The 15,347-nt window shown below is 48.6% G+C and overlaps 1 protein-coding gene across 1 annotated transcript in view; it reads left to right on the forward strand.

Annotated features, from left to right (window-relative positions):
- The first annotated feature begins 4,687 nt into the window (after nucleotides 1–4,687).
- MFHAS1 (multifunctional ROCO family signaling regulator 1) overlaps nucleotides 4,688–15,347 on the forward strand; it is a 110,666-nt gene continuing 100,006 nt past the window's right edge. Inside the window, exon 1 of the mRNA XM_065900079.1 lies at nucleotides 4,688–7,685. Within this exon, the coding sequence (XP_065756151.1) occupies nucleotides 4,688–7,685 (2,998 nt within the window). The remainder of the gene's footprint in view (nucleotides 7,686–15,347) is intronic.

Below are 15,347 nucleotides of genomic sequence, written 5' to 3' on the forward strand. Positions count from 1 at the left end.
CCAAGTAGGTTAACTAACTGTACTAGTTTCCTAGGATTGCCCTGGTTTTAGGTGCAGAATGTCTCCTGTCCTGGGAAACCCCTCAGTCTTGTGCACGCTGGGACATTTGGTCACCCTAAAATAAAGACTTACGTTGTGGTTGATGAAATTAAAATTCAGTGGAAAGGTTACTTATATATTATTTTCCAAATTATATATCTTTAATATAAATGGAGTAATATAAATAAAAACAGAAAAAGCATAATGACTAAATACTCTCCTAAGAAACTATCCATATACAGGCAAATCCTGGACAGTTTGTCCATGCAGTTACAGAGGTTCATTTGGTAGCACTTATTCTAATTGCAAACTTTTTCCCTACAAGGAAATCATGAGCCTTATAGGGTTCTTTTGGAAATCCCAAACTTTAGCATGGCACCAGATATCCTACAGGCTGAGAAAGGACAAAGTTTCCAAAGGAAATTGCTTAACGCTTTCAACGATGGGAGGTCAAGCAAGGGAAAAGGATGCGGTGGCCTTCCAGAGAACAGTGCTGTTGGCACAGTGGGGACAGAAGCCAGATTACTGGGCCCAAGGAGGGACCCAGCAGCGGAGAGGCTCCAGACGGCCTGAGACCACTTCTGTAAGATGTCAGGGAAAGGAAGTAAACCAATGAGCCAGTAGCTAGGGGGCAAGAAAAACGTCTGTCAAGGTGGAGGAAAGTCTAGTGTGCTGAAGACAGAACAAAAGAAACCAGGGATGGAAAGCTTGCTTGGAGCTTGCTGCTACCAAGAGCAGAGGACTCCTGCCACCTGGGCCATTCAGACTGTTATCGAGAAATATTTTAATGGAAGACTCTGGCCCACGTGTCCAGGATCCTCCCTTCTAGCTAGCCACATCTTTTAAGGCCCAGCTCAAGACCTGGCCTCTATACATGTGCTCTCCCACTCCTTTAAATGACTTGTGCCGTCGCAGAGGGTCTGGACTCTAGGAGCAAGCCAGTTGCAATCATACGGCAGCAGCTAAAATGAAAACAGTGTCAGAATAATAAAAATAGGATAAACGTAAAGGTTTTGGAAAGTTTATAGCTTGGGTCCATGACATTGAGTAAACATCCAAGACAAGAAAACCTTTTTTTATTTTTTAATAAAGAAAAGACTGACATTTTATTATATCAAAATTAAGAACTTTCTTTTTTTTTAGAAAGACAAATTTATGTATTTTTATTGTCCTTTTCTCAATAAAAGGTAGCCTTCTAAAAAAAATTAAGAACTTTCTTACATCAAAAAAATTTTTAGGGCTTCACTGGTGGCGCAGTGGTTGAGAGTCCGCCTGCCGATGCGGGGGACACGGGTTCGTGCCCCGGTCTGGGAGGATCCCACATGCCGCGGAGCGGCTGGGCCACTGAGCCTGCGCGACCGGAGCCTGTGCTCCGCAACGGGAGAGGCCACAGCAGCGAGAGGCCTGCGTACCGCAAGAAAAAAAAAATTTATTTAAAGAAAATGAAAAGACACTCTTAGTAAAGATATTGGCATAAACACAGCAAGGGATTAATAACAAGAACACAAAGAACTCTCATAAATCAATAATAAAAACAAAAGAAAAATGGGCAAAGATTTTTACAGAAGAATACGCACCAACAAAACTACAAAGAGATGTTCAACCTCATTAACGATGAGGGACATGCAAATGAGATACCATTTTATGGAATTCAACTGGCAAAAACTTAGAAGTCTAACGTGTTAGAAAGACTTCGAAGCAACAGTATCTTTTATACGTAAGACAAGAAAACCTTGAATAATCAGAGTCCCTATTCTCCAAACCGAGATTGTTTTTAGCTTTTAGGAAAACTCCAACACACGCAGGGCCACTTAACATTGGCAGGGTCTGGGGCAAGAGCACAAATGGAGGCCCATCTACCATACATCTAATCTTTAAATGTGCTACATCAGGCCAATAAGTGTGGCTCACCCACACCCCTTTCATCCTAACCTGGGCTCTGTGAGGAGCCTGTGGGCTCACAGGAGCAATCAAGCTCCAGCCACACCCTGGAGGCCCAGGGATGTCCACATCAGCAACTCCTGAATGACTATGAAATACTGCGCACCTTCTCCAAGCAGGCTTCAGGCTGTTTGCACTGGGAATTTAGGGTCCTTCATACCAAGTGTGTTCCAGAAGGCCGAGGGGGCATATCCATTAACCCCTTGGCCCATCAGAAACTTTACCACGAGGGGTGTGGTGTCGCAAGAGGAGGACCAGCTTGTGTGCCGAGGCCAGGGTCCTTCTCGCCTGAGTTTAACAAACATACTGGACACATTATCATTTTCCAGTTATGTTTTATCACTGCATTCTCCCAGTCTGACTTTCAAATAACTCTTGGACAAGACTTTACAATAAGGCTTCCCACAACATTGACTGTAACAGCTCAAGCAGGCTGAACAGCCCAGAAAGAATGTTCCTGCCGAGCACACTCAAACACAGCAGGCTTCAGCGCTCCAGTGAGAGGCCCCAAACGGGGTGTTCTCTGGTCCTATCCAGATAAAGCAAATTACAGATTATCTCCTGGCAAAGGAAAAGCAGAGTTTTTAAATACATTTGAGATGGAAATATAATCTTCTGACAGCTTCTGAAAGGGAGCAGTTTAGCCTGGGTTATTTAGATCAAACCCAAACCACTTCAGTTTACACTACGTGGGGTAGGGAGCTGATGCCTTCTCCAGTCTACTTCCCCAGGAACTAAAGCCTGGAGGAGGTGGCGTCTGACTCAAGAATACCTTGAAGGTGATGCTCTCAGGGGAATAACCCCACAAGGGGAGTTAGCACACCTGGCTCTTCTCTTCACCTGGCTGGTCAGTTGGGAGGTTGCTTCTTCTGGGCCTGTTGCCACCGCTGAGAATAAAACGGCCAGCCTAGATGATTTAGAATTTTCCTTGGGGCAGGAGGGTCTGGGGAACCCTTGAGCAATTTGATCTTCTAGGAAGCCCTGCAGGGTGAACACAGCTCACCTGTACCCTGTTAAGGTACTTGGAATATCTGGGATTCACCTGGCCCCGGGAGCGTCCTCCAGTTACAGGATGTACCATCCCAGGCTGGATAACCATCACTGGGGCATATTTCCAGCTTGAGGTGCTCAGTCACTCTTTCAAGAGGCAAACGATTACTACTGCACCGAATTTGGGTCCCCAAATGACAGCAATATCATGTGTAGGGGGAGAGCCACGACTGTTAACTGGTGCATTTCACCAATTAAATTCGGCTTTGTGTCTCAAAACAATTTGCTTCATTATCAACCAAGCTGGAGTCAATGATGGAGGTGATATTCGGAGGCCTGATAGATTTCAAGGTTTGGGTAAATTCTGAAGAAATTACTTGGTATAGATGTCATTTCAAAGAAACTTCCTCAACTAGTAAACAAACAAATAAATAAAATAAACCTTCAAGTTGAGCACTGGGCTGCAAATTTTGCTTGAAATAGCTGCCATTTTCTTAAACCTACAGCATAACAAGTACCGTAGAGTTGGGGCTATGGTATTTGTTTTCCGGGGCTGTTGGGAGGATGAATGGGATACCCCAGATAAAAGGGTGCGTGGCCCCCCCTACCCCACCCCCAATCAGGCCGGTAAGGAGCCTGCTCAGAGCCTTCTGTCTCTGTCGGTCTGGCACAAAATAGGGCCTCAATAAATATTTACCAAGTGCATGAACGGTTGCCTGCTTTTCTCCTTTTGTTTAGTCACACTCTCCTTTTAAGCTCCTACAAAGAAACCCAGGGCCCTGCATGCTGCCAGTTCCACTAGGGTGTGGATGTAGAGCATGTAGAGGAAGGGGGATGAGGAATCAGTAAGGGAGGCCAGGGATCCGAAACGAGAGGGAGGAAGAGAAAGATATGATTAGAGGCGCAGGGCCAACAAAGAGCCAGACGCAGGCGAACCCAAGCGCTCTGCACCCGGGACGGGCCCCAGGCGCGCCTCCAGCCCAGCGCAGTCCACGCCGCCGGCGTGCACCGGGCGAGGCGCCCCCGGCCCGCACCCGGCGCGGGTCAGTGGCCCCCGCCCCCGGGGCGGTGCCGGGAACACGCGGCGCCTCCGGCGGTCACGTGGGGGCCGGTCCGCCGGGCGGCGCTGCTGCTTCCCGATCGCACCCTCCCAGTGCCGGGGACGCGGCGTTCGTGCTCCCGCCGGAGCGTGGGGAAGCGGAGAGCAGGAGGCGGCCCGGCCCTGCGTCCACAGGATGCCCGCCGCGGAGCCGGGCGCCGCCGTCCTCGTGGAGCAGGCGGAGGCGACGACGCTGCGGGCCGCGGGGCCGCGGCGGCAAGGGTAGCGGGGCTGGAGTTGGCCCCGAGGCGCCGAAGGCGGGCGGAGTGGGAGGAGGAGCGGCAGGCATCCTCCGCGGCGCGGCGGGCGGGCGGCGGCCCTGCTGCCCCGGCGCGCCCCTGGCCCGGGAGCCCGGAGAATGCGAGCTGCGCTCCCCGCCGGCCGCCGCCTCCCCCCGCGCCGTGCGCCCGGCGACCCCCGGAGCTGCTCGCGTCGCCGCCGCACCCCAGCTGCGGGCGCCCGGCCGCTGGCTGCGCTAGGACCCGCCGCCGCCGGTCGCCGAGGGCTGGTAGGAAGGGAGGAGCGGGAGCGAAAGGGCCCCGGAGACTGGCGCCCGCCGGGGCGCAGCGCGGCATGTAGCTGCGGGCTCCCGCGCGAGGGTGTCGGCCCGGCCCCGCCATGGCTGGGACGGACAGCGGGAACCTGAAGACGGTGAGGCTGTGGCGGGACGCCGCCCTGCGCGCCAGGAAGCTGCGGAGCAACCTGCGCCAGCTCAGCCTCAGCGCGGCCGGGGGCTGCCCGGGGACCGACCAGCTCGACTCTCCCGACGCGCCCCAGCTTGTGCTGCCAGCCAACATCGGGGACATTGAGGTGCTGAACCTGGGGAACAACGGCCTGGAGGAGGTGCCCGACGGGCTGGGCTCGGCGCTGGGCAGCCTCCGCGTCCTGGTCCTGCGCCGGAACCGCTTCGCCCGGCTGCCCCCAGCGGTGGCCGAGCTGGGCCATCACCTAACCGAGCTGGACGTGAGCCACAACCGGCTGAGCGTCCTAAGCGCCGAGGTGGTGAGCGCCCTGCGCGAGCTGAGGAAGCTCAACCTCAGCCACAACCAGCTGCCCGCCCTGCCCGCCCAGCTGGGTGCGCTGGTCCACCTGGAGGAGCTGGACGTCAGCTTTAACCGCCTGGCGCACCTGCCCGACTCCCTCTCCTGCCTCTCCCGCCTGCGCACCCTCGACGTGGACCACAACCAGCTCACGGCTTTTCCGTGGCAGCTGCTGCAGCTGGCGGCCCTGGAGGAGCTCGACGTGTCCAGCAACCGGCTGCGGGGCCTACCTGAGGATATCAGTGCCCTGCGTGCCCTCAAGATCCTCTGGCTGAGCGGGACCGAGCTTGGCACCCTGCCCAGCGGCTTCTGCGAGCTGGCCAGCCTGGAGAGCCTCATGCTGGACAACAACGGGCTGCAGGCTTTACCCGCCCAGTTCAGCCGCCTGCAGCGACTCAAGATGCTCAACCTCTCTTCCAACCTCTTGGAGGAGTTCCCTGCCGCGCTGCTGCCCCTGGCTGGTCTGGAGGAGCTCTACCTTAGTCGCAACCAGCTCACTTCTGTGCCGTCCCTGATCTCGGGCCTGGGCCGTCTTCTCACCCTGTGGCTGGATAATAACCGGCTCCGCTACCTGCCTGATTCCATCGTGGAGCTCACGGGCCTGGAGGAGCTGGTCCTGCAGGGGAACCAGATCGCTGTGCTGCCAGACAACTTTGGCCGGCTCTCCCGGGTGGGCCTGTGGAAGATCAGGGACAACCCGCTGATCCAGCCCCCCTACGAGGTCTGTATGAAGGGCATCCCCTACATCGCAGCTTACCAGAAGGAGCTGGCTCATTCCCAGCCGGTGGTCCAGCCCCGCCTCAAGCTGCTCCTGATGGGCCATAAAGCTGCGGGAAAGACCCTGCTCCGTCGCTGCCTGACCGAGGACAGAGTGGAGGGGAACCAAGGAGGAGGGGACAAGGAGAAGAGCCACCCGCCTTCACCTCCTCCCGCGAGCAAGGGCATCGAGGTGACCAGCTGGACAGCGGATGCCTCCCGGGGCCTGCGGTTCATCGTGTATGACTTAGCTGGGGATGACAGTTATGAGGTGATTCAGCCCTTCTTCCTCTCCCCGGGGGCCCTTTATGTGCTGGTGGTGAACTTGGCCACCTATGAGCCGCTCCGCTTTCCCACCACCGTGGGCTCCTTCCTGCATCGGGTAGGGGCCCGGGTGCCTCACGCCGTGGTGTGCGTTGTGGGCACGCACGCCGACCTCTGCGGGGAGCAGGAGCTGGAGGAGAAGTGTCTGGACATCCACCGCCAGATCGCCCTGCAGGAGAAGCATGACGCTGAGGGGCTGAGCCGGCTGGCCCAGGTGGTGGATGAGGCACTGGCCCGGGACTTTGAGCTCCGCTCCGCCAGCCCCCATGCAGCCTACTACGGTGTGTCCGACAAGAACCTTCGGCGGCGCAAGGCCCACTTTCAGTACCTGCTCAACCACCGGCTGCAGATCCTCTCCCCTGTGCTGCCCGTGAGCTGCAGGGACCCACGCCAGTTACAGCGCCTGCGGGACAAACTGCTCTCAGTGGCCGAGCACCGGGAAATCTTCCCCAACCTCCACAGAGTACTGCCTCGGTCCTGGCAGGTGCTGGAGGAGCTGCACTTCCAGCCCCCTCAGGCGCAGCGGCTCTGGCTCAGCTGGTGGGACTCGGCTCGCCTGGGCCTGCAGGCCGGCCTGACCGAGGACCGGCTGCAGAGCGCCCTCTCCTACCTGCACGAGAGCGGCAAGCTGCTCTACTTTGAGGACAGCCCGGCCCTCAAGGAGCACGTCTTCCACAACCTCTCCCGCCTCATCGACATCCTCAACGTCTTCTTCCAGAGGGATCCTTCCTTGCTGCTGCATAAGCTGCTCCTGGGGACCAGCGGCGAGGGCGAGGCTGAGAGCCGGGGTGAAAGCTCCCCGCTGATGGCGCCGCCCGCCCCAAGCCAGGATGCGCTCCGGGCCACCCAGCTCCATCATTATGTGGAAGGCTTTCTGCTGCATGGGCTCCTGCCGGCCCACGTCATCCGGCTGCTGCTGAAGCCTCACATCCAGGCTCAGCAGGACCTGCAGCTCCTGCTGGAGCTGCTGGAGAAGATGGGACTCTGTTACTGCCTCAACAAAGCCAAGGGCAAGCCTCTGAATGGGTCCACGGCCTGGTACAAGTTCCCGTGCTATGTGCAGAACGAGGTGCCCCACGCGGAGGCCTGGATTAACGGGACCAACCTGGCCGGGCAGTCCTTTGTGGCTGAGCAGTTGCAGATTGAATATAGTTTTCCCTTCACCTTTCCACCCAGCTTGTTTGCACGCTACAGCGTCCAGATCAACAGCCATGTGGTGCACAGGTCGGATGGCAAACTTCAGATCTTTGCATACAGAGGGAAAGTCCCTGTGGTGGTGAGTTACAGACCTGCCAAGGGGGTCCTGCAGCCGGACACCCTGTCCATTGCCAGCCACGCATCCTTACCGAACATATGGACGGCATGGCAAGCCATAACCCCCTTAGTAGAGGAACTGAATGTCCTACTTCAGGAATGGCCTGGACTGCACTACACTGTACACATTCTCTGTTCTAAGTGCCTTAAGAGAGGGTCACCCAATCCACACGCTTTCCCAGGTAAGAGGGGAGAGGGATGTGTCTCCCTTGCGGTATGTTTTAAGACGCATTTTGGGAAGATACTTGTTTCTCCTTTGGCAGACTGTTTGCTTAACCTCACTGGCTCCCCAGGAAAGCTTTTCAAGGAAAATAGAGGGGGATTTGGGGACAAGCAAAAGGCAGTAAGTATGTTAGCTATATGAACACAGTCCCCAGTATCATGTATCATACTCTTCTAATAGAAAGACTCAAACTTCCAAAGTGGGTTCCAGTCAGAACATTTCAGATCTCTGTTTTCCTCTTCCCAATTCAGCCCGCCTTTCCTGGAAGGAAATTTCAGATGGTTGAACAGATGAGTGGTGTCTGATGCCGAGCCCTGGGCTATAATGCTTATTAGACACATGTCGAAGGGGTGCTCTGAGTTTGAGATGTCTAGTCTCATATTCTTTTGTTTAAGTTCAGAGTGTGACCATAATGCAGAAATTATTGCTCCTTTTTCTTAAGAAATTCCACAGAAGAATGTTTTGTAATCGGGGTGAATGATGGATTAGTAAAGATAAAAGTGTCGGTCTGTAAGGCATGACTCAATCCTGGGATCACTGTTTCACCCACTGCACTCTAGGGCATGAAAGAGATTACTGAAATCTCTAAGGGGAGTTTTTTGGGTATTTCTTGGTGATTTTGTGCTTTACCAACATCTTAAGGCCTGGTTTTTGGTTAAGTGTTGGAGAGTGGAGCTTTATGGAGGTGCTTTGTAAGAGATGGAAGGGACAAGAAACTGACACGAGTTTTGGGGTTTTTGTTGTTTTTTTTTTCCTCTTTTGGGGAGTGTTTTCCAGCAGACTTTTTTTTTTTTAAACTGTTTCAGGTGAGTGGGAGAATTCCAGGACTGGTAGGATTTTTCAAGCCTGGTTAATTGGTATCTAAGTGTCTATTTGGGAACGGGTCCATTTCTTCACCCTTTGGAACTCTTCTCTAAACAGCTCTGATTTTTGTGAAGCAGGCTTAGTTAACATTCCAAGTGTCCTAAGGACAAACCCAATAATAGCATCACTGCTAGTTTCTCCCCTCGGTCCCCCACCTCTGGGTACATTGAGGGGGGTGATGAAATGGAAGACTGTACGCCACTGTCATCTTTGTCCTAGTCTGAATGCTGCTCGTAATAGTATCAGGAAGGAATTGGACACCAATATTTCCGAAGGTAACATCTCCCCGTTGCCCTAGATCTGGGCTGAGTTTAATTCATCAGCTGAAAAAAGCTACCATATCCAGTTACCAGTCAATTAAGCTGTCCATTCTGTATGATTATCTGGTGTCTCCTCACAGTTTGTGACTTGGTAGCCCTTTCAGTTTGTTTTATATTTGCCATTGTCTTTATTCATGAAAGCAAAATTCTTCTCTATTGTGCCACTAAATTGAAGAAAGTGGTTGAGAATTACATATTCACAGAGCATATTATTGAAGGAGCTACTTAAAGCCAGTTCTTAACACAAAGATGGAGCATTAATAAAACTGGTGTTATTAACAACAAAGGGGAACACACAGGTTATTGAACAAGTAAGGATCTGTGCAGAGGAATTCGAAGAACTTTGAAGAGTAAACAATGAGGCTGATTTTTTTTTCCTAATCTCAGCTCTTTATTTTTTAACAGTCATAAATTCCACAAACAAGCTGTCTCCAGATGCAGAGACAACCCCATTCTCTTGTTATTGTTTTGCCTTTTTGTCTTTCAAGGAGGTCACCTGGTTTGCGATCCAGGCTATAGGGAAGAGGTGGCTTTTTCAACGTAAAAAGCAATTAAATGATTGAAAATTGTCAAATTATCTTATGTAGTGAGTAGGAATAACTCATCAGCTGTTTTTATAATATGGACTGTAGGTTTCTGTCTTGTTCATGGTCAGAGAAAGAAATTATCTTTTTTGCTTCGTTCAGGATTGATTTCTGTCAAAAGCAGCAGAGGGTACAGAGTAGCGGGAAAAGATGATTATAGTGTATTTATTACATTAAGAAGACAGAGAAAACCACATTTTCCTCTTTCATAATTTTCTGTGATAGCCATCATTTGTTAGTATTTGTCACAATTCTGAAAGATTTGAGAAGAGCTAAAATAATGAAAAGCTAGAAGGTGATGTAGGAACAAACATATAACGTTTGGTGTTGTTAGTGAGGGCATACATTTAAAAATACGCTCAATGAGTCCCTGGATTATTAAAATATATTGTAACTCAGCAGAAACCTTTGAATCTCTTGGTAGCCTTTTGTTTCTTTAAGAAGTCATTTTGCTTTTTAGAGACATGAAAAAAGTTGGTTACTTAGTTTTACATTTTATTAAAGTGTCAGGTTATCTTGTAAATTAGCAATTTTATATACAATGGTGAAAAAACACTTAAATTTGTTTCAGCTTCAAGACATTAAGATTAAATAGGAAATTAAAGTGTCTCCTTTGATTTTATACGGAAGAAACAAAGTGGCATTATTATCTTAAAAAGTGTGTGTGTGTGTGTGTGTGTGCGTCTGTGTCTGTGTAGCCCATTTTGGCCCTGTCCCTGTGGATGGGACATGGAATTTTCTGGCCTGAGCTGTAGTTGACCTAGGGAAGTATAACGCTAGATTTCTCTGTTCTTATTTTGATTTACAAAAGAAATGCAATGTTTTGGAAAATCCTTAGTCACCAGGCCACTTGTTTCGAAAAGTTCTTGTAAAAAAGATCTAAGCACTGTGTCAGAGAGGTCACCTGTTTGTTTCATTTGAGAGAAATGTGTTGGGTGATAAGAGAGGCTTTCGGAAACTCAAAGAAGGCCCATGATGCAGCCTACATGTCAGGTGTGAGTCTTTATTACTTTCTGCAACTTTACTGCCTCCTCCTTAACGAGGGAACTCTGTGGAGTGTGATTGGCCTTGAGTAAGTTGCTTCTTGCGGGATATTTATCTATGTTCTCGTTCTTTTCCACCAACATGACATCTAAACCAGGAGAGCTGACTGCTCCTGAGGTTGGATAATGTGTGGCCTACGGATGTAAGATGTGGAGGTAAGGGCGGAGGTCCACAGCGAGATTCTGGTGCTTTGCTATTTCAGTATTTGAAAGGATGCTGTGTGTTTTTAAATTGGAAGAGTGCATCGTGGTGAGTTGAACTTGGGCCGCGTGTGATTTTTCATGAAATATCCTACTCTCCAAATTATTCAAGGTCACTCTTAAGAATAATTAGAAAGCAGCCCAGAGCAGTAGGCAGAGAACTGGTAGATGATCTTTTATGTATTTGATCCCTTTCATTCACTCAGTTGCTAGCACCCTGCCGCTTCTCCCTAGTCAAGTGCCTTTTGTCCTTGTTTAATTTCTTACACACTCTGTACCTCTCTGAAGCCCTCAGTGAATTTTGCCTTGTTCTGTAGCTGTTTGTGTAGGTCATAATATCTCTTTGATTAGCTTGTTCACTTGCTTCCTCCAAGCAGGAAACATGCCTGAGGCTTTGTGCCTTCTGTAAGAGCCTCTCAACTGTCTGCTGGATGATTGGTCTTTGTGAGAAATCTCTTTTTTGTTTTCTTCGATAGTCACATACTCTGTCAGATTCCCAGGTGGTACTCTTGCAGTCATCTCGCTTTGTCCTGTGTCCCAGCTTCCCTCCCCCACACTTGTCCCTCTGGTGTTCTCATCGTCACTATATTACTGGCCTTGCCCTTGAATGGGCCCTTCACTTTGACCACTGAAGCAAAGCAAAATTCTTGCCTTGTTCTATCTCAGTTTTAGAGTTCCTGGAATTTGAGCATGACCTAGTTGCTTAGATTGAATTAGTCATTGTTTTTAATTTTGCAAAGGTTATTGAATATCTTTCTGGTTTGGCTTTATTAATACTGACGCTGCTCGGCTTTTGTTTTTGTGGAGAGTCCTCTTTGAACTCTCTTGGGCTTTGTTTCATAGAAACATCAAAACCTTCATCATGCAGTGGATGAAAGAAACTCCCTGCATAACAGAATTCAAAGACTTGAAAGGCCTTTGGAGTGTTCAAATTATTTTGAATATTAGGTGCCTCTTCTTTAAACTCTAGAATAAACTCTCAAGTCCATCTCTGCACAAGTTTAGAATTTCCTAGAGAAAGTATTTTTTAATTTGTTAACAGACATTTTGTGTCATCCTCTGCCACCTGCTCGTCTCATCCTCCAGGAAACCTCACCAATTTTAGTTCTTACTCATTTTCTTCATCTGAACACCTAGAACACGTATAGGGTGTACTTCACAGGGTTGTTTTGAGCATTAGGTGAGAGACTGTGTCGGGGAAAGCAGTTACCCCCCGTGTCTGGAGGAAGTGAGGGTGGGGATGGCTGATATGGGAGTGAACATTTCTGGTTGATTTCTCCCTTCACCCACCAACTTGCTTCTCACCATGGGAGTCTGTTTTGATTAAGGATCTGACCATCCATCCATTAGGGAGCTTTTTTTTTTTTTTAAAACGCAGGGGACCAGTAGTGCTGGTCTCATCTCTTGCCCTCTCTTGTCTGCTGCAGCCGAGGCCCTTCGGGGCTGGAGAGGAGAGTTGTTTGTGTTTCAGGCTCTGCTTGGGGCAGGCCCAGCCAGGTCTCTGTTCCCCTGGTTCAACTGCTCTGATTGCAAAACCAGGTGTCAGGTTGCTGTCAGGTTTACTGTCCTCTGGGGGCCAGCTACCTTCACTTCAGTGGGGAGGGCTGTGGAGGCCTCATTTTGGCCTGCCTTCCACAAACCTGCTCTGGCACTCGTGAAGCTGACCCTCGGATCCCCATTTAGTGCCTCCAGTCTGCATGGCCTGTAGAACCCAGAGTGATTGACAGACATCTCAGACAGCCACAGCATACGTATGATGACATGTTTTTCTTGAACCACCAAGACCCTCTCCGTGAAGTGAGGTTGTACCCTCACTTCTCTGAGTTCTGATGTCTCATGTGACGGCACACCGCGCCCTGGACGGTGCCTGGCACAGGGCCGAGCAGGTAGAAGGGATTCAAAGCGGATTGGTTATTTTTCAAGAACTAAAAAAATTCTAGTGTTTCTTAATTGATTCCTTGGCAGAGTGGTGTTTTTTAGGTTGCTTGTGATGTTTTTTATCTCAAGTGTGTACTTCTTTTTTTTTTTTTTTTTTTTTGTGGTACGCGGGCCTCTCACTGTTGTGGCCTCTCCCGTTGCGGAGCACAGGCTCCGGACGCGCAGGCTCAGTGGCCGTGGCTCACGGGCCTAGCCGCTCCGCGGCATGTGGGATCTTCCCGGACCGGGGCATAAACCCGTGTCCCCTGCATCGGCAGGCGGACTCTCAACCACTGCGCCACCAGGGAAGCCCTCAAAGTGTGTACTTTAAGAGAAGAATGTATAATTTTCCCATGGGATTTTTCTGCCACATCAATCCCTGTCCTTTGTGTACATCCTCCTGACTCTTACAGAGATGGGGGAGGAGTGGGCGACGGGCAGCTTATCAGGATGAAGGTGAGTGAAGGGTGGAAATTGGCTACAGAAAGCTTCCACCACCTGACATCACAGTCGCTCTCCTTGAGGCAGTGGGCACTCCCCTCCCTCCTGTCTCATAGCTCTTTTTTTCTTTTATTTTTTTGGGAATTTTTGAATTTTTTTTATACAACAGGTTCTTATTTGTTATCCATTTTATACATATTAGTGTGTACATGTCAATCCCAATCTCCCAATTCATCACACCATACCCGCCTACCCCCTGCCCCCATTGTCCACTTTCCCCCCTTGGTGTGTCCATAGGTTTGTTCTCTATATCTGTGTCTCTATTTCTGGCCTGCAAACCGGTTCATCTGTACCATTTTTCTAGGTTCCACATATATGCATTAATATACGATATTTGTTTTTTCTGAGTTACTTCACTCTGTATGACAGTCTCTAGATCCATCCACGTCTCAACAAATGACCCAATTTTGTTCCTTTTTATGGCTGAGTAATATTCCATTGTATATATGTACCACATCTTCTTTATCCATTCATCTGTCGATGGGCATTTAGGTTGCTTCCATGACCTGGCTATTGTAAATAGTGCTTCAGTGAACATGGGCGTGCATGTGTCTTTTTGAATTATGGTTTTCTCAGGGTATATGCCCAGTAGTGGGATTGCTGGTAATTGTAGTTTTAGTTTTTTAAGAAACCTCCATACTCTTCTCCATAGTGGCTGTATCAATTTAGATTCCCCACCAACAGTGCAAGAGGGTTCCCTTTTCTCCACACCCTCTCCAACATTTGTTGTGTGTAGATTTTGTGATGATGCCCAATAATAGTGGTGAGAGTGGACATCCTCGTCTTGTTCCTAATCTTAGAGGAAATGCATTCAGTTTTTTACCATTGAGAATGATGTTTGCTGTGGGTTTGTCGTATATGGCCTTTATTATGTTGAGGTAGGTTCCCTCTATGCTCACTTTCTGGAGAGTTTTTATCATAAATGGGTGTTGAATTTTGTCAAAAGCTTTTTCTGCATCTATTGAGATGATCACATGGTTTTTCTTCAATTTGTTAGTATGGTGTATCACATTGATTGATTTGCGTATATTGAAGAATCCTTGCATCCCTGGGATAAATCCCACTTGATTGTGGTGTATGATCTTTTTAATGTGTTGTTGGATTCTGTTTGCTAGTATTTTGTTGAGGATTTTTGCATCTATATTCATCAGTGATATTGGTCTGTAATTTTCTTTTTTTGTTGTATCTTTGTCTGGTTTTGGTATCAGGGTGATGGTGGCCTCATAGAATGAGTTTGGGAGTGTTCCTTCCAATTTTTTGAAAGAGTTTAAGAAGTTAAGAAGGATGGGTGTTAGCTCTTCTCTAAATGTTTGATAGAATTCACCTGTGAAGCCATCTGGTCCTGGACTTTTGTTTGTTGGAAGATTTTTAATCACAGTTTCAATTTTATTACTTGTGACTGGTCTGTTCATATTTTCTATTTCTTCCTGGTTCAGTCTAGGAAAGTTATACCTTTCTAAGAATTTGTCCATTTCTTCCAGGTTGTCCATTTTGTTGGCATAGAGTTGCTTGTAGTAGTCTCTTAGGATGCTTTATACTTCTGCAGTGTCTGTTGTAACTTCTCCTTTTTCATTTCTAATTTTATTGAGTTGAGTCCTCTCCCTCTTTTCCTTGATGAGTCTGGCTAATGGTTTATCCATTTTGTTTATCTTCTCAAAGAACCAGCTTTTAGTTTTTTTGATCTTTGCTGTCGTTTTCTTTGTTTCTGTTTCATTTATTTCTGCTCTGTTCTTTATGATTTCTTTCCTTCTACTAACTTTGGGTTTGTTCTTCTTTCTCTAGTTCCTTTAGATGTAAGGTTAGATTGTGTATTTGAGATTTTTCTTGTTTCTTGAGGTAGGCTTGTATTGCTATAAAGTTCCCTCTTAGCACCGGTTTTGCTGCATCCCATAGGTTTTGGATCATGGTGTTTTCGTTGTAATTTGTCTCTAGGTATTTTTTGCTTTCCTCTTTGATTTCTTCATTGATCTCTTGGTTATTTAGTAACATATAGTTTAGCCTCCATGTGTTTGTGTTTTTTACGTGTTTTCCCCTGTAACTGATTTCTAATCGCATAGTGTTGTGGTCAGAAAAGATGTTTGAAATGATTTCAATTTTCTTAAATTTACCAAGGCTTGATTTGTGACCCAAGATGTGATCTATCCTGGAGAATGTTCTGTGTGCACTTGAGAAGAAAGTGTAATCTGCTATC

This window comes from Phocoena phocoena, chromosome 21, assembly GCF_963924675.1.
Source record: "Phocoena phocoena chromosome 21, mPhoPho1.1, whole genome shotgun sequence".
Classification (NCBI taxonomy): Eukaryota; Metazoa; Chordata; class Mammalia; order Artiodactyla; family Phocoenidae; genus Phocoena; species Phocoena phocoena.